The following is a 19,941-nucleotide window of genomic DNA, read 5'->3' as shown; positions in this document are numbered from 1 at the left end:
AGTTCCATGGCTCACTTGGAAAACTGTTGAAAATAGAGAAAAACATTTAAAAACTGATAAAGCCTATAACCTCACTCTTGGCACTGACAGTACTGGGTGTAATGAATTTTATAACACGCTCACTGCACCTTACGTGCATATTTTAAATACTGTGTAGTCCACAATTGATATAGTTGTAATTCTAATTTCTCAGTTACCATTAAAAGGTAAGCCCTTCCTTGTGACTTTAGAAATTACTTAAAAATAGTTAGGTGATAGTGTGAGCGTCCACTCTTTGAATTAATTTAATTCCGATTACTCAGTACCAAATTTGCTTCCAACACTTCATCATTCTGGAATCAGTGTTTGAGGTCCTAAATTTAGTCATAGGATACACTCTTCAAAGTCGACTGCCTGGTCCAATGTGATGTTGAAGTATCTTGAGAAGTTTTCTCAAATTGCTTTCTTGGAAGAAAGTAATGATTGACAACTCACTAGCAGCGTGGGAGAGTGTTTTCGTCAGCGCCAGCTGGGCCCGTGAAGTCATGCTTTATGAAGTATCTCTCTCCTCTGATAGTCAAATATTAAGGTAATTTTAATTCCTGTTTTGCTTTATTTCTCTGAGATATTACTCTTCCCTAATACAATTTTATAACTTAAATAAGTTGATGTTGGTTGGACCATGTTTCCTAGCTTGAAATGTTAGACCAGAAAGGGACCTGTGACCTAAAATTGATAAACATGCTAACTAGTTCTAACATTTTTTTATTTGGGGTAAATCATGTTTTTCTCACCTGAATACATTTTATTTTTATGGTGCTTTTTGATTAGTGGGGTTTTAAAAGTTATGTTATAAAATTTGCGTGTTTTAACGGTTGGAGAGATGACTTGGCAGGTAAAGCATTTGTCTCATGAAAACCTAAGGTAGGATCCCCAGAACCACGTCAAAATAAGTAAAAAGCCAGACGTTGTAGTGTATCCCCACTGGGAAGGGCAGAGGCAAGAGTGAGTTCCAGGAGTTCATCCAGTCCAGGCAGGTTCAGTGGGAAACCGTGTCTCAAATACAAATATTTAAATGTGTACCCAAGGACAAAGATTGCCTGTGTTCAGAAGGAGACTTTTACAAGAATGACTGGACCGTGCTTGTTCATACCGTCAAATATGAAAACAACCGTACCTCTACCTTTAGGAAAATCATCTAACAAATAGGGGCACATCTATTCAATGGGACACTACTTAGCAATCAACGGAAGCTGCTGATATTCAGTGAGGCACAGATAAATTGGAGAAACATTATTTTGAGCACAAGATACCTCAGGAAAAATACCTACTTTATAATTCTGTATGCATGAAGTTAATAACAAGGAAAACTGGCCCCTGGGGACAGAGGTCAGAATGGCGGTTGTGTGCTGACTGTGAACAGGAAGGGACTTGCTGGAGTGACAGAGTGATGTGACTCCTTATCACATACACAACATGCTCACACCTGAAGGCCATCATGTGTGTGTAAAAGCCGTGACTTCTTCTACGTTACAACTTCACTTAAAGTAATGGAATCGAGCCGGGTGGTGGTGGCGCACGCCTTTAATCCCAGCACTCGGGAGGCAGAGGCAGGTGGATCTCTGTGAGTTCGAGGCCAGCCTGGGCTACCAAGTGAGTCCCAGGAAAGGCGCAAAGCTACACAGAGAAACCCTGTCTCGAAAAACCAAAAAAAAAAAAAAAAAGTAATGGAATCGATACCATGGATATCACATGCACACACCGGTCAAAATTGCATTGCACTCAAGTAGAAAGTCTACTGATGGTGTTTTTTACCATTTTACTCTGACCACTTCAGATTTTCTGTGCACAGCCTCAGTAGGAGCCAATGACAACATACCACTTAATGAAGGGGTTAAAGGAAAGAAACATGGAGAAAAATGGCCAGGTTGGTAGACGTCAGTGTGCTTGTTTGCGTGGCCATCGGTAACAGACCAAAGGCTAACTTAGGACCGAGGTCCTGCACTGTAGTGACCCCGTTAAATATGGCATTCAAGTGTCCTGGTCCCTCATCACATGAATCAACTAGACACATAGGATGAGTGCCAACCAGCTGCTCCAGCCAAGTAATATAATTAGAGCAGGTCAAGCTCTAAGGACAGGGCCTTCCTCTAACTCAAAGTGAGGGCCGCGCACTTCCCTCCTAGCCGGCATTCTCAGAGTACCAGTGCCTTCCACTGGAATTTAAAGTTAGCCTTGAGAAGATCCAATCTAGCATTGCTTTGCTTTTAGTTTTGTTGGTTTTTCTCCAGTGCTACCTAAACCCCATGGGAGAGAGAGCTGGGTGAAATAAATAGCTGATTCTCAGAAGAGTTTAACTCTGAGAAGCATTCTGCAGTTTACCAGTCACTTGTGCATTATTGTCTAATTCGTGTCTCACGGGAGTCTGTGACACACACAGGGCAAGTGCCAAGGTGACCTCTGGGTTTCACTAAAAGAAAACTCGAACTCAGAAGATGGATCACCCAGAACCTAGGTGGGTTTTCTGTCCCAAGCCCAAACTCCTTCCAAAGCGCCCCTGGCTGTGAGCATGACGTCTCCCCTAATTCAGTCCTGCTCTGTGCAGGGGTGCTGAAAAATCACCTTTGCTCTGACTGAAAAATATCTACCTCCGATACCCAACTCTCTCTAAGCCAAACATCTAAGACCCACGGAAACCAAAGGAAACCTGCCCAGCTCCAGGATCTTGCTCTCTTCCTCCTTCCTCCTAATGTGTCCCTTTCTCCATCTCTCTCTTCCTCCTTCCTCTTTCTTCCTCTTTCTCTTGATCCTTCTCTTCCTTTTCTCTTCCTCCCTCTCTTCTTCCTCCTCCCCCATTTCTCTCTCTACCTTCCCTCCTTCCCTCTGTCTCTCTTCATGTCTCCTCTCCCCTTTCTCCACCTCTCCTAGGCCTGATCCACCCTTCCTCCGTCAATGGAAACCACTCTCCAGTTGTCTTGGTAACACAGAATAATCACCTTCATAACCTCCAAAACATAGTAACTACTAGTTCTGGACACTAGTTCTTCTCTCCCTGTTAGTTTCCTTTCAATGGCATTTGTTCTGTTTACCTAAGCTGAATAAGGTGACCTGTGACATGGAGTAACTCTCCCTTGGTCTCACCATTTCTCATAGCGGGCTTCTGACCAGTGAGGCTCTGGACCAGTGGGATGGAGTTGTTGGTAGAAGGAGACAGGTATACATTTACCTGGCTTGATCAATGAGAAGCATCTGCGCAGTAAATAGGCCCAGCCCTCCTCCCATGTAGAAGTCTAGAAAGATGAAGCAAATGGCTGGAAGGAGATCGTGATGGTGAGCGGCTCAGCATGAGGAAGGAGGGAACGTATGGTGCAAGTCTGTGATTTTTCTCCTCACAGTCTCTTGCTTACTGCTCGGCCCGTTCACCCTACTCACAATGCTGACCTGGCCCATCTTTTCTAACTGTACTTTTCATGTTAGAGTACAAAATATTCTGCAGTTCAACGTGCCTACATTTCCCATGCATATCTAACACTGCCTCTTTACCCTGACCCCAACAAATTCCTTCTCCTTAGAATTCTTTCTTCCTGTCTCTACCCTTCAAGTCTCCCTACTCTTTAGGCTATACAAGAGACCCTATGATACCTCATAAGTTCATAAATTCCTCACAATGTAACAGCCCCCTTCTCTGAGCTCCATGGCAATTTTACCTATGCCTACTAATGACTTAATAGTTCATATCACTTACTCACTGAACACTTGCCTTGTAAGCAGTATGTAAAAAATCATGTAATCAACCTTTCCTTTTGCTACTTTACTAGTCAGGATAGGACAGACTAAGCTTTGCCTCACTAAGAAAGAGGTCTCCTCTCCATAGCTCACTACAGCCACAATTTCTCACTCACACTTTGCTGTTTTCCAGGGGCTCTGTTAACACAGCGCAGTCTCGCTCTCTATGTTTGCAAATGACAGGTCAATAATAAAGTAATGATGTGATTATTATTTTCCTCTCCATAGCTATTTGGCCAGTATAAGTCACATACCTGTAGCTGCACTAAGATAGCTCATGACTTTCCCCTGCGACTAAAGAGGGCCATTTGGCACACTAGAAGGACATTGTTGAGGTGCCAAGACTCTTGGTGTTATCCTTATTCTACAGGGGTTCAGAGAGAACAAGCACTTGAATCGAGAGCACAAAGCTATCCTAGGAAATGATAGAAACGTGGCCCTGCGTGCCCCTGTCACCAGTGACGAGAGCAGCGGAGAGCCAGGCCAGCACACAGGTGTGAGCACAGGGTTTGCTGTGGTTCTGATGCTCACTGGAGGCTCCACTTCAGTGTGCCTCAGCTTCCTTCTCCGGAGATCACCAACAGTTTTTACCTCACAGAAAGGCAGTGAATCGATTAGGTGTGTGCGTGCCCAGACTACAGTAAGCGGTAGGCATCGTCGGCAGCACAAATTCACTTAAATTTCACTCTCACTTCATTGACAACTTTGGAAATGCCATTCAGACGCTCCAAAGAGACATTTCGGCTAGCCGTAGAGCACTGGCTATCACTGTAAAGGAGTTGATGTCACCCCAGAGAGTGGGATTCTAAGGCACTCATAGTCTTTATTATGCATGTCACTAAAGAGGGTGGAGCCGCTTGCACTGGTGCCCAAAGCACACAAAGCTTTCTTTTTAAAATTCATTTTATTTTTCTGTGCGTGGGTGTTTTGTCTACATATGTCTGTGCACTACATGTGTACCTAATGCCCACAGAGGCCAGAAGAGGGCCCTGGATCCCCTAGAACTGGAGGTACAGAAGGTTGCGAGTCACCATGTGGGTGCTGAGACCGGAACGTGGGTCCTGAAGAAGAGTGGCCGGTGCTGTCACCGGCAAAGCCCTCTCTCCAGCCTCCAGAACCACAGAATCTCAACTCTAACTGCAGGGTGACGACGGGGGCGATGAGTCTGTAAAAGCGCGTGAGGAGGGAAAAAGAGAATAGGACTTCTTCCCCAGGGGGAGGAAGACACGCCTTCTAATTGGGCAGAAATCACACATGGAGTGGGTGTGCAACAGGAAGCACTGGGTGTGGGAATGAGTGTGATCTGGTTTATCACAACTGCTAAGAACCATGAGGACTTACCTCTTCACATCTCAGCAGCGCTGTGTGGGTCTGCATCCTCACTGTCCTCATTCCTTTTCTGATGCTGTGATAAACTACCCTCAGGCTTACAGTCCCGGGACAACATAATCCATGATGGGTAAGCGGCGGCAGCAGGAGGCGGACTAGCCTGCTGCAGCCACACCCAGAGCAGAGAGAACGGAGATTAATGAGATTGTTGGTAATTTACCCTTAAGGAGCGCTAGCACTCATGTTCTGTTGTGCTTGGCTGGCTGGAGTTAGTTTTTTATTTTTGTGGTGTTCTATCTTAAAATCTTTATATGTAGCACAAGGCTGGCTTTGAACTCATGATTCTTCTGTGTTGGCTTCCTAATTATTGAGTTTACAGATGTGTGCTATGACAACATAAAGCATTCTCTCTCTCTCTCTCTCTCTCCTCTCCTCTCTCTCTCCTCCTCTCCTCTCTCTCTCTCTCTCTCTCTTCACACACACACACACACACACAACACACACACACACACACACACACACACCACCTTGAGAGGGAGGAGGGGAAGAGAGAGAGATTGACTCACTTGCAAACCCCACTCCCGTAAGATAAGGTGTTACCAATTTATAACCAGTCTCGGAGAGCTAGGAAAACTTGCCAAAGAGTGAAAAGAGAGAAAACCTCCAGCCTAGGAGTGTGGATTTCCGATGGTTTTCCCTCTGTGCCTAAGACGGAACTGCAAGGGAGCTGAGGTGCTTCCACGAAGGGAGAGACCTTGTCTTAGTCGTCTTTGTACCCAGTTCCAGCACAGAACAGAATGGAAGGAGGGAGTGACGTAATGAGCGTTCTATTTTCAGAAGATAAATCTGGCTCAGTGAGTAGGATGGAGAGGAGAGGAAGGCCTGGCAGCAGGGGAGAGCGGTTGTGGATGCTATGCAGTGATGAGCGAAAATCACGAGATGATCGATGGGCAGCCCACATGAGAGAGAGACAGAGACACAGAGAGAGAGACAGAGAGACAGAGACAGAGAGAAAGAGAGAGACAGAGACACAGAGAGACAGAGACATAGAGACTCAGAGAGACAGAGACACAGAGAGAGAGACAGGAGAGACAGAGAGAGAGAAACAGACACAGAGACAGAGACAGAGAGACAGAGAGAGAAGGAGATAGAGAGGGACAGAGAGAGAGGAAAAGAAAAGCAGCGGATGGAAGAGCGAGTGGGGGTTGACAGTCCCGTGCAGGTGGGGAGGAGCACTGGGTCCTTTGATGAATAAATACACACCACACAGCAAATGTTTCCTGATCGTCAGCTCTGTCAGAAACTGTTCTAAATACTGAGGGTGCTGTGAGGAAGCAAGCGAGAGCTTTGCTGTCATTGGACCTGTCCACTCATTGAAAGATGCGCTGGGGAAGGGTCTGCAGAGAAAAGGAACCCATGGGAGATACACAGAGGTCAAAGGCAGGAAGAGGAACTGGGTGGGAGCATACAGAGAGAAGAGAGATAGGGAGAGGTTTTAAGGATCTGGATTGCTTGAGGGTAGAGCTAGCAGGTCTGAGGGTAGTCTGCAAGGTGGGCCTGGGGCTGCACATTTTGGGGCAGGAGTTAATGCTTCAGGGTCCAAGGCAGGGTAAGTTTCTCCAGGAAAACAGCTTTGCTGAGACTCAAGTGCTTGGATAAGCTCCACCTAGACCATAAGCGCCTCTACCCCACATCTTCACAGAAACTCCTTGATCAGTGTTGACTGAACAACCCAGGCAGTACAGCATTGCTGAGGAGACACACGGGATGACAGCGTGTGGGGACTGCTGGCTCCTGTGGAGACTCGGCTCCCGACGGCCATGCTTGAGCAGACAGATCCCCAATTCACAGGTGGCTGAGGACATTAAGCACTTGTCTGAGTGTTAAGAGGCACTGACAGCTGGGTCCTGCTGCATCGGGTCTCCCACATATGTGCAGAAAACATATGTAATGGGAAAAAAGTGACGGATCTGTCACCCAAGGGTAGTCAAAAGGGACCAAAATGGCTGGCTTCTCCCAGAGCAACACAGATGGGCTAATGGGTTTAGACAAGAACCTTAAACCCTCAATATGGGATCCTGAACTTCGGGAGATCAACACTGCCTCGGGGGGGACAAGGGGCAGCCTCACCCACCTTGAGTATCAGATGGCCTCTTCTGACAGTGGTGGCTATGGGCATCTGCCTCCTCACGGTGCTGCAGCGAGTCTGGCCAGCTGCCAGCACAGGGTATTCCAAGAGCCATTTTGATTGGACCCCTCATCTGCCAAGAACATTCTTCTCTCCCCTCCATGTGTGGGGTGACGACCACTCAGCTCCCAGCCCTGTCGTTTCCTCAGAGAGACCTTTTCCGTGCACGTAAACTCTGATCAATCTTCCAGTCAGAACCCCACCCCAAACTCTGTGTACGAATCAGGTAATTTTCAACAAGTAATCTACTCACATTTGGCTTTATTTTAGGTATTTATTTCATCAGCCTCTGCCTTAGAAGAGGAACTGGTCACCAGCACTCTCAGTACTAGTCCTAAGTGTTAGACTCGATTGTTGGCATAAATCCTCATTAAAAGAACAAATGCGTGATATCAAGCTCCTGAGAAGTGGACCTGCAGGGTGTCCTGAGCAGCAAGCTGGAAACAGAAGCATGCAGCCCCAGGGCTGCTCTTCCCTTTCTAAGCCCCAATCTGCTCTTCCCAGGGTTTGGAAGTGTGCATGTTTGTGTGTGTGTGAGTGCTTGTGGAGGCCTAAGGTCGACCACCAGCATTGTGCCTCAGGAGCTGCCTGCCTTGGTTTTTTTGAGACATGATTTCTCACCGAGACCTGGGGCTTGCCGTTCTTTAGGCAAAGCTGGCTGGCCAGTGAGCCCCGGGGATCCAGCTGCCTCTGCCTCACCAGTGTGTGCACAGAAGACAAACACATCTGGATTTTTACACACACTGGGGAGTTGGGGTGGGGGGAATCAACCTTGGGTCCTCAAGCTTGTACAGCAAAACCATCATCAACTGAGCTCTCTCAGTCCTGGTCCTATCCCAGAGACCGCTTAGTCATCCTCAGAATTTGAGTTCGTCTGCATTTCACTTTACAGTTTACAGGCTGGTTGCTTCCTGAACCTCTCTAGTTAGCTAGAGCACTTTTTTATGGAACTGAAAAGATCGAGACAGAGATGGAATGTTCTAAATGAGCCTTCCCACTGAAAATAGAAAGTTCTGGCTCATCTTGACCCAGGTGGGAAGCCCTAACACCTTCTGTCCGTGGGAGTTCTTTTGAGTGAGAAATCTTTTGATGTAAACAGCCCATGGAGTCTCCGAGCCAGCTCGTGAGCCATGTTGGAAGTTCAGCTAGGATACTGTCTTCATATGCCCTTCCCCTGCCAGGCTGACCAGGTCTTATAACGGCTGGCATTTGAGACTGGCAATACAGTTGAATATAGTGCTGTGTCACCCGCAGTGAAACCACAGGCCCTTTCACTCCGTCTTCTGACTTGACAGCCACTAGTCCACCAGAACAGCTTCATGTGTCCTTTGTGGTACTGTTTCCAGGAGCTCCTATGCCCTTCTGTGGTCAGCATCCAAACACGAAGGGAAGTCGGCCTTTACTTTGGAGTTGTCTTCTGATGGTGGCCAAGTAAACTTTCAGGTGGTGGGAGAAGGGGACACAAGCCTTTACCAAGTCGTCCTGCAGGGGAGTTTCTCCCTCTTGCCTTCTTGCCACTAAGGAAGGGGAGATCTCTGTTTCTACAGCCTCCACCTTTTCCTAAAAACCTGGGAAGAGTCGGTTGCAATCCTTATGGGACACTCTTACAGTCCAGGCAGATTTGAGCTCAATTAGCACAAAGAAATGCTTTAGTCCAAAAGTCCTAGGTTTGCTCCTCGTCAGCTGAGGAACCTTGGACAGGTCAGTGGGCTGGAACAGTCTAGGGAGTGCCTTGGTTACCACTGCTCTAAGACGTATGGTTCTCATTCCAGGCATCTTTTCCACAAGTCCTGTGTTGACCCCTGGCTTCTAGATCATCGCACCTGTCCCATGTGCAAGATGAACATTCTTAAAGCCCTAGGGATCCCGGTAAGCACAGCTCAGCCTGTAGCCTTGCCCTGTCTGTCTTTTCACATGCCCCCAAAGCAGGAAGAAAGCTGCATCTTCCCTGGGTTGTCCACATCCCCTTGTTGGCATCACCCAGTGGCCTCTGTGTTCGGACATTTCTCCCTTCACCTCCTCTGTGTCTGACCACACCATGTCCACCATTTGTCTGTGAGTCAAGGAAGGTACATCTCTTCAAGGGCAGGTGAGATGCAGAGGAGGTACAATGTGTCAGGAGAGCACTAATGACCTCTCTGGTTACCGTACCGTCCTCAAGGAGAGCTACATGCCACAGTTGGGGTGCCTGCCGCTTCCTGATCTCCAGACATTCAGTGGGGAGTATTCCCTCCCATCCATGGGAGGAGGGGACCAAGAATGCAGCTCAGAGTGTCTTCTAAATTCACATCTCTGGAGACTTTGAGCAAAGAGGAAGTCAAATCCACTTAAATCCAACCCTGCCATCAAGCTGCTTCTCAAAGTCATGTGTTTTCTGACATTTAGTGCTCTCCCTAGGGTCAGCCTCCTGCCAGCTGGCTTGACACTCCAGGGAAAGTCTTTCCCAGGATTGTATCAAGTGAGCATCACAAGTGGTAGTTAATGAGACACCAGCTGCTGGGTGTCGTCCTCTCTGGGCCGAGGAGGACAGGAAAGGAGCCAGACCAACAAATCCAGGAAGTACATGGGGAGATGTGAGGAAAACATAGGCACTGTCTAAAAGGAGCCTCCAAAGCGAATGCAGAAACAGCTCAGCCCTGCCTGCCCACCCCCTCCTTGCTGCCACCTGTCTATTGCCCCTCCCCCTGCTATGACAAAGAGTAAAGAGAATGCTAATGGTCCCAGAATGCCACTAAAGAATGAGGGCCACACCACGTATCAGAGTGCTCTTGCATGCCGAAGGGCTATTAGGAATATCTGAGGACTCCGTCGGACAATGTGCCCAGGAGTGTTCTAAGAATCTACTTTGGCTGGCTTGACTGCCCTGTGTCAGCTGCCTCAGTGGTGGCTGATCCACCAAACATAAATCCACTCAAGAGACTGGAGCTTTGAGCTGAACTGTAGACCAGAGTTGTGCATGCACAGTGCTTTCAAGGCTAAACCATTCACAGTGGATGTGGAACATGAGAGAAAAATCCATATCCACCAGAGACTGGTGACAGCCTTTCACGTCTCTGGCTGTAACTGATTACTTTGAGGGAGAAGAAAAATGTGTACATGTTTGCACACCAAGTGTATGTGATTGCATGGATGCATGGATGTGTGTGTGTAACTGGATGTGTACATGTGCATGTCTATTATTGCATGTGTGCACTGTGTCCTTGTGGGTCTTGGTCGGGTTCATTTTCTCTGTCAGTTAAAAGACTTAAAAGTAGGAAACACCTGAAGCAAACAGGTAGCAGCAGAGAAATCTCATGCTATGCAGACAGAATCAGCTGTTGGAGGAAGGTGTTTATTGGGGATGAAGAAACACATGCACATAGCAGACACACAGAGAAAAAGACCCTCTTCACAGCAGAGCGGGGACTCAGAAAAGCAAAAATCCAGTCTCTTCTCCAGGCCTGGGGGTTTTAAAGCCTCTGAAGAGTTTACTCATCTACTTTAGGGTTGGTCAGTTTGAAGACAGATAGGATGGTTGATTGACCCCCAACTGCTGCGTGATAATGTCTGGCCTGGCTGGTCCGTCCGCAGGGCCTGCTGGTGGGAAACAAATGCCATCAGGAAGATGCTCTGGGGAAAGGCTTTCCCCAGACTGCGTCAAGTGGGAGCTGATGAGACACCATCTGCTGGGTGTCATCCTCTCTGGGCCATGAGGACAGCAAACAAGCCAGGCCACCAAATCCAAGAAGTACACAGGGAGACAGGAGGAAAACATAGGAGGAAAAGGCTGGCCATCTTGGGGATTCACCCTTTATTACCCTTCTCCCTGTCGGTCTGCCTACAAGGGAATCTGTCAACTCCTCGTCTCTCACTTGTATAATGCACACATGTGCTCACTTGAGTGTGTGTATGGGAATCATTTTGTCCATGCATGAATGGGCTTGCATGTGTGTAAGTGTGTGCTGACATGTGTGCATGTATGTTCTTTCATGTGTGCATTGTGAGCTTGCGTGTATGTGTTCACACACATGTGCTTATATAAGTGTATTTATGTGTTTGCATTTACGCATGTGCATCATTTCACGTACTTCCTGTGACTCAGGATAGCTTCACAGCCTTCCTGTCAGCCCTTCTCCCTTTGGTCAGGACGAGAAAGAAACCCTTGCTCTGTACTTAAATTTTGTGCTGAGTATTTGGTTCCAGATTTTCTTCCCATGGAAGTATAATTTCTTCAGAAGCTACTTATAACTGAATTCCAAATATTGATGTTAATTGTTTCTAAAATAGAAATACTGAGTGGCCTTTTGGCGTACTCCCAAACTAAATAACGTTTTAACTTTTAGCAGTTGGACACTCTGGCTGAAACTCCAATGCCTGACAAGTCTGTGTGAGACTTGACTTAGCACACTCAGCTCCCAGAAAAATAAACATCGGTAGCATCTTTTGGCTCTGCCAAGGATTTTGAAGAGCCTGCTGAAGAGCATGACACATCCACACTCACCCCGCAGAACAGAACATCCCTGTGAAGAATAAGACACATGAACTGTGTGGAAGCATCACGGCATATGGCCACTCCTCTGCCTCCCAGGGCTCTCTTTTGTCCTGGTGAAGACAGATTCAGGGTCTTGGAGGAACTTGCGGTTTGGTTCCACCCCATCATGCTGTTATCAGGGAGCACTATGCCTAAAATGCATCAATGCAATAATTTGTTTTATTGTTGAACTTTGCACATGATTGAATCAGCACACAGCTGTGTTAATTAAGAAACATTTCTTTTACAGACACGTCACAAAGGCAGTTTAAAGACATTGTCTTAATTTTTTCCCTATACTCTAAATTCAAGTTTAGTTTCATTTAGCTTACTTTACTACATATTATGTCTAGGCAACCCAGGCTAGTCTCAAACCGTAATCCTCCTGCCTCAGGCTCCCAAAGATCTCTGGAACTCAGGTGTGCACCCCCATACTGACCTAGGGACCTATCATTTAAGGACCATGGGGAAGAGGCCGTTCCTGCACACTGACATCAGCTGGTCCTCACCTCCAGATCCCTGACTCCACTGAGGGATCTTGTAGAGCTGGAGCCCTTCAGAGTCTCAAACGCTCTCAGTCTCAGTGTCACACTTAGGAATTACACCCCAAGTCTCCTTGCAAGGGTGTCAGCTCGAGAATGACTTCGGTGTGATTTTTGACAATTCTATTATTCAACACACAGATTGGGTGCACTAGGTTTGTTTGTATTTTTGTTATTTTTAGCTCAGTGCATGTGTACCACCTGTGGTAATCAACAGGTAAACATGAGTCAAAATCTAAGAGCTGGGGACAACATTTTGTATTTTGTATTTTGCCCACAATGGGCTAAAGAGTGAAAGCACATCTCATGATTGATGAGATCCTCATAGCAATGCATATTTTCCCATAACATTTTGTCAAAAGAAATCTTAAAGGGAGAAGGAAGGGGTCTTTTTATTTTTCTTTTATTTTCTTTCTTTTATTTTTCTTTATAAGCATATGAGACCTTCATATGCTTATAAAGTGAACTACAGTGGAAGGCTTTGTTATTTCCAGAAGTTTCTATCCCTGCCCTACCGTGCAGCCCCACCTACCCATCTGGGGCAGGCCTCCCTTACAGAACAGTAGTTTTCGTGAACCCTCCTCCTCCCAGCTCTCATTGAAGCCAGATGTGAGGCCGGGAAACACCATCCACCATCACTGTTCTCCAGATGTGAACAGGATGCCAATCACCGTTGAACAGAAAACCCTGTGTAGCTAGAGCAGCCATGAGCTTCTAACTGTTAGCCATTGATTTATCTGGTGGCTTTCCTCATGCTACCTGAATTTCAGCACCTAGACACAGGTTGTTAGCAAACAGCCTTGGATATAGTCTTAAAACAGTAAGATTTGGGCTTTTTTCAAGAGTTAGAAGAATTTCTGACTATCCACGTAGATTCACTATAAATTGGGAGGTTCTGGGAGGTGGATCCATTACCTGTTACATCCAAGCCGAAGTTGTTGCACCTGTAGCCAGTGATCCTCACCATCTGCTCCCACTTTTCCGTGAAGAGTAGAGCAAAGGTTCTCCTGACCCACAAATAAGAACTTTGTTGAAGAGTACTGAACCAAAGCCGGAGCGCGGAAATCGAGAACCACCGAACAGAGTCACAGTTTCAAAGACTGAACTAGTAGTCATTGTTGCATATGTATGCACTGCGCTGTTTGTCTGCGCCAGCGATTAGTGCTGTCCGTCCTTCTTGAAGCCTCTTCCACCCAACACCCTGCCCTTAAGTATTTTGTTTAGTAAATACAAAGCATATCTCAGTTCTGCACAGGATTTTATAGTTCTTAAAGTATTTTCTAAAACCCTCCTGTCATTGATCTTGGCAAGATTCTAATATGCCAAGTTTTGAGAGTAGAAATCTGAGACTCAGATAAAACACTCAAATCAATATTTACTGAGCATCTAATCATTGTGGCATGACATGGAAGCCTGGGAATCGAAATCAAGATGATGCTGCTCATTATGACTCTTGTGGCCAGTGGCAAGAGATCAAGACAGTGACAACTGACCACCAACCCCAAGTGCCACATGAGGCACTACAGGATCAGAGACCACTGCTTGGGAGAGAGCCCTCCTTAGAAATGGTGGCATTGTTGGGAATTAAAGAGAGATTAGCAATCCCCGGGGATCAGGTTGAAACCTTAAGAAGGGAACAGGAGGGCAGTAGGCATATGTCATCCCAAGCAGAGGGACAGTGAGTACCAATGTGGTGCCCATTCAGTGCAAACCTGGAATTCCTTTCCTTGGCTTTGGCTGTCATGCTTTGCAGACTCTGGGAGCAGAAAACATGGAATTGCCATCCTTCATGACAGAGAAGTCAACATACAAATCAAACAGACAGACAGACAGACAGAGAAAACTTCATAGCAAGTCAGGTAGCCAAGACTACACACTGGAGACCACTCGAGGAGTCTTCAATAAAACAGAGACAGAGGCCCATCTGGAAGAGAAGGGAGTGAAGGACTTATCTAATATGTGACTAATCCCATGTTAAGTACATAGAAATATTTTTCTACAGCTGATTTTTGGCTTATATTTTTTAAAAGTAGCCTCACCCTGTGTGTGTGTGTGTGTGTGTGTGTGTGTGTGTGTGTGTGTGTGTGCATGTATCCTCCCAGTGAGTAAGATCTGCTCCCTCTCACTTCCATATCACATTTGTAAACAATGCAGAAGACTGACGATAATTAGCAGGCTGCTAGCTCCATCCTGTGTGGGGGAATAAACTCTCTATATAAAAGGAAGTCCTAGTTTTATCATTATAAATAAAGATCATGTACTCCTCTTAACTAGTTATCTAAATATAGAGATTTTGGTACACTTGGAATTAAATCTTTACACTTATATCTAAAAAGAACCTTTAGAAAGTAAATGGGGGAAGATGTTTTCATAACAATAAAACTACATATATATGAACCTACAGAGAAACATTTTTAAATAAAGCAGCTTAAAAACAAAACAGTAGAACAACGAGCTTAATTTTACATTCAGACAAAATATTTAGGCTGCAGACATTGTGTCTCTAACACAAGAACGTGCTCTAAGATGGATCCTTTTTGTTCTCCTCAGCCCAATGCCGACTGCATGGACGACTTGCCCATTGATTTTGAGGGCTCTCTAGGAGGCCCACCAACCAATCAGATCACAGGCGCCAGTGATACCACAGTAAACGAAAGCTCGGTCACTTTGGACCCTGCTGTGAGGACAGTGGGAGCCCTACAGGTGGTCCAGGACCCAGACCCCGTGCCCCAGGAAGGAGAAGCCATCTTTACAACTAACAGTAAGTGCCGTGTTTCAAAGGACCATCACCAACAGGGTTATTGCCTCACAGGGATTGGAGAACAAATAACACCATCACTGTGTGATGGTTGGTGTTATCAACTTGATAGAATTTAGAATTACCTAGGAGACAGCCCGTAGGCAAGCCTGTGAAGGCATATCTAGATTAGGTTAGTGTCTGGGCATACCTGTGAAAGACTGTCTAGATTAAGTTCATTGATGTGGGAAGACTCTCTTTATGGGTGGCATCGCACCAGGGGCTGGGATCTTAGCTAAATAAAAAGGAAGCAGAAAGCTGAACAATAGCGTTCATGGATCTCTGCTTTCTGGCTGTGATGGCTTCTGACATCAGAAAGCAGGTAAGAGAAGCAAATGTCAGGGACACAGCTTCCTACATCGTATCTGTGTGCACGGGCACATAAGGGGGGCACTCGCCTCTTGAGTTCGTCTGTGTGTGTAGAAGCTGGTCTAATCTGTGTGCAACAGCAGCTTTCCCGTTGCTGGGGTACTCGGTTGTACGCAGCACATCTTTACTTTAGTTATTTGATTTGACTTGATTAAAAGACACAATCCTATTATGTTGCCTAAGCTAATCCCAATATCTGAGATGGAATGGTGCACCGACCTCCAGAGTAGCTTGGACCACAGTGTGTGCTGTTGTTTATGGTATGCCTTTAGATGAGCATCTAGAGATGTTTCCTGGCTATCCCACATAGATAGTCACTAAGTCCTGTGCTGTTTGCTGGTAATTGTCATAAAAATATCTAAATATCTGTGTGAGCATTGAGATTGAAGCTAAAATCTAAAGCACCTACTATTTAGTCAAATATAGTAGGAGATAAAAGCCTTGGGAGTTCTAAGAAAATCAGCATGCAAATTAACTGAGTTAAGTTTGAAATTAAAAGTGGGTGGAAAATGGAGTTTTTAATAAAGTATATTTCTTTCTCTTGGTAGAAGCAATATATTCACTATGCAAAAGTATAAAGGCAAACTGAATCATCTTGGGTTATTTCCAGTGAAGTCAACTTCTTTTTTACATATTTGTGATAGATTTCTTAGAATCTATATAAAAAAAAAAGGCTAAGATGTAAAGACTGGTATTTTTCTGATTAACTATAATCTTAATTATTGGAAGATTGAAAGATAAAAAAAAATTTTCAAAAAGACCTTAGGCAGGGTATCACAATCCAGAAATAATCACTTTTAATAATACACTCTAGTTTCTTTTTCTTTTTCTTTTTTTACATGTATTGTTTGGGGGTGAGTGTGCTCGTGTATCACAGGACGCATGTGGAGGTCACAGGGGAACTTAGCAGAGTTGTTCTTTCCTTTCACCGTGGGGGTTCCAGGGATCAAACTCAGGTGGTCAGGCTTGGTGGCAAGCCTTTGCCGGGTGAACCATCTCACCTGCCCACCGTGCTCTACTTCCTGATAGCGTGGAGACGCTTCTGCAGATGTTAGCTGCTGAGCACTCCAGTGCTCCCACAGGACTTCCACAGAAGTAACACGAGAGGAATTTAGCATCACGCACCATGCTTTCATGGTGTAAGAATCTCAGATTGAAACATTGAGCCATAGACATTTGAGATTCCCTAAAGACTGATTTGATCCTGTTGTTTTCAGGGTACTGAAGTCATGGAGGCCATGCGTGTGATGTGGTGTGAATTGTCTAGTAGCATAGTACACAAATGTAAACGGGTAATGCTCACTTGATTAATATACTTTATTTAACCAAATATACCCAAAAGATTTTATATTCTTTTTCCTATAGTTGATCTTCAGAATGTGGGTTGCAGTCCACACTTCTTGTATGTTGGGATTTAGGCTAGTTAGCCACATGAGAAGGGCTTGGTACCCTGTGTAACAAGTGGCTTGCCACCTTGGAACACATAGATGGAAACTCAGTGCTGTAAAAGAACCTTGAGGATTGGTAATTCCTGTTTTGTTTGTTTTGTTTTGTTTTATTTTGTTTTTTGAGACAGGGTTTCTCTGTGTAGCCCTGGCTGTCCTGGAACTCACACTATAGACTACACACTGGCCTCAAACTTAAGAGATCTGCCTGCCTCTGCCTCTCAAGTGCTGGGATTGAAGGCGCCGCCGCCGCTGCCGCCGCCGCCGCCACCACCACCACCTAGTGTTGTCCTTGTTTGTAGTCAGAATAAACTTCTAATTTGGGCCATAAGAAAACTGCAGCCCAGAGTAGCGAATGTCTGACCTGGGTCCTCAGGAAGTTCTCTCACAGTGAGAAGTGGGCTTTGTCATTTTCCTGTTACTGACATCTGCTGTCACCTCGGACGTCTGGGGACTAGTGGACTCAGTGAGGAGCACTGAAGGTCTGGGACCTTGCCAGTCCGAAAACGTTCAAGCCACGGGCATTTTCTAAGCCCCTGTAAGAAGAACAGAATTCTAAGTGGGCCATTCTCCTTGCAAGAGAATTCGACTGACCAAAGACAGCACATCACCTGCCACACTCCTTGATTTGAAAATCTGTTGCACACTTCTCACAGACCCCAATGAAGCCCAGGTGACAAACGAAAAATGTGTTTTCATTTGATGTGTTAAATAGCATCCAAAACGAAACAGATATAAATACACTGTGAGCTAAAACTCATCCACAAAAAAAACCCAGAAACCAGTCTGCAGCCATGTGATCCATAAACCTTGAGCTCTCCAAATTAAATAGATTTGGAGTATGCCGGTCAAAGCAGCCAGTGCTACATGTCTATGCCATGAGGTAAAAGTGTTCAGTGTAAGCTTAAAGCAGGGACCCTCTGTTCACAACGGGAGACAAAACGCCATGTGGTTTCAGAAGCAAACTTGGGTGAAGAAGGTGAAATCAAATGAGTGTGCCTGTGCTCGGAGGGTCGGCAGGCAACATGAATGTGCTTGGTGAGATTCCTTTCTTAGCAGAGCAGCTGAATGTTGCAAACAAAATATTTTTCCTAGGCCATCTACTTCTGATTTGTTCCATTTATTTGGATTTAACAGAAATGAATGGACAAAATGACTGTAGGTGCCGTAAGGGGAGAATTTTCTGTAAATTTTCTAGCGTCGTCTTTAAACAAATCAGTTAGTGAACAAGCGTGAATCTGCTGCCGAGTGTGTAACGATTCCCATTCTCATCAACATCCCTTTCATCGGTAGCTCTCTGATGTTGTCTGATAGTTGGGGCTCAGTGCAGAGGGCCATGGGGATGGCCCCAAGTCCAGTCCCTAGCACAAGAATGTGGACGGGACATAGTGCTATAAATCCCAAGCAAACAGCCAAGTGGAGACCTTGGTATAAACTACCCTCTGTCCTTACATCTACACAAATCAGGGAATACAGAAAATGAAGAGCTTATAGCAGTTTACAGATGTGTAGCAACAGACCGACCGGCACCCTTTGAAGCCTGCTCCCTACAGTCACTCCCGACAGTCTTGTGAGGTAAACATTATTTTTACCCTCCTTTCACTGATGTGAATGCAGAGGCCCTGAGAGATGAAAGGCATTGACCAGAGGCCACACACTAGTGACAGCTGCTCCTGGAACTCAAGCCAAGCTGACGGGCCAAGGATGGACAGGGGAGGCCCAGGGAACGCATCCTGGCTCGCTCACTTTCCATCCAGTGTAGTTAGTCTCTTCTTGACACTTCCCACCTCCCAAAAGTTCCCAACTCTGCTCAGTTCCAAGTGGCGCTGCTGTTCCTACTTCCCTTGCCATCTTCTGAGCAAACAGAGCTGGTGCGCTGTGGTGGGTCCAGTAGGTGACAGTCCTCTCAGCACCCGTAGCAGGAAGGTGTAAGCAGATTGCCACAGAAGATGGGGAAATCCGGCATTAAGGGATCATCTTCAGCTCCCAGAAAAGGGAGAGAAAGAAAAGAAAATCATTTACAAAGTCACAAAGTGCCTGGCTTGCAGTTCTGGCCCCGGGAGGAAGGATTCTCTGTTATCTACTCAGTGCTCTTGACCATCTCTCTGCTGCCATTCTGACCTAACAGTCCACATTCTCCTCGACCTCTATAGTCCTGTAGACGGGTGCTCAGACACCCCTTCAGCACTCTCTAGCTGCAGGCCTGGCCATGCCAAACCCTTGCCTCTGACTCCCGAGAACTGACTGCAGATGGTTGGGATTGCTTCCACTGGGGGAAAGGGCGTCTTAGGAACAAAAGACAACACAGCTAAACAGTCGTTCCCAAGGCTTTGGAGCCTCCAGAGGGGAGCTAGAGAATGACATGAGGGGAGAAGACTCATTGCACCTTCCCAAACCCCCAAGCTCCAGTTGGCATCTTCTCAGGAAATTCTGATGAAGCCTTTCTTCTATTTTTCAAGTGGGCTGTTGACTCCACAATCTGCCTCCTTCTTGCTTATTGGAACACTCCAAGCCTGTGAGACGGATCTGCCTCAGAAAGGCTGCTGAAGGATCATGATCCTTTGCCATCCTACCGCCGGCCCAAGTGGAGAAGGGGAGAGATGGGTAGAATCTCAAAATCTCATACTCCCAGAACATTCTGAGAAGTGCTTGGCATGGCCAGGAGTGCTGGTTTTCAGGCTTCATAGAAAGAACCAAGACTTGTGAGCAAGTGCAGAGGCCAAACTAAGACAAAAGGTGAACTGGGTTTCCTCTGGAAAATGCCCTTTGCTAACTTCCTGTCAGCAAATCTGATCTATTGGATGCACATGGCCTGTAACATCTTCATGTTGCATTTTTATTTTTGTTTTTCTGATGAATAAAATGCAGTGCATGAGCGTATTGCCCGTCCCACTCCAACCCTGCCCCCTGGATGAGTATTCCAGCAGCCCCAAGAGTTGTCTATTTCCTCCTAGACAACTGACAATTAAGAGTCTCAAATTTATGGGGTGGTGGGG

The 19,941-nt window shown here is 46.0% G+C and overlaps 1 protein-coding gene across 5 annotated transcripts in view; it reads left to right on the top strand.

Annotated features, from left to right (window-relative positions):
• The window catches only part of Rnf150 (ring finger protein 150), a 252,760-nt gene that overhangs the window by 161,476 nt on the left and 71,343 nt on the right, over positions 1-19,941 (top strand). For all 5 annotated transcript variants that reach the window (XM_052729619.1, XM_052729620.1, XM_052729616.1 and 2 more), the window contains exons 5-6: positions 9,055-9,151; positions 14,885-15,095. In XM_052729619.1, the coding sequence (XP_052585579.1) occupies positions 9,055-9,151; positions 14,885-15,095 (308 nt within the window). The remainder of the gene's footprint in view (positions 1-9,054; positions 9,152-14,884; positions 15,096-19,941) is intronic.

The sequence above is a fragment of the Peromyscus californicus genome, unplaced genomic scaffold (assembly GCF_007827085.1).
Source record: "Peromyscus californicus insignis strain IS unplaced genomic scaffold, ASM782708v3 Scaffold_8__1_contigs__length_139910024, whole genome shotgun sequence".
Classification (NCBI taxonomy): domain Eukaryota; kingdom Metazoa; phylum Chordata; class Mammalia; order Rodentia; family Cricetidae; genus Peromyscus; species Peromyscus californicus.
Note: the sequence above shows the minus strand (reverse complement) of the source record. Positions and strands in the feature narration are given on the sequence as shown.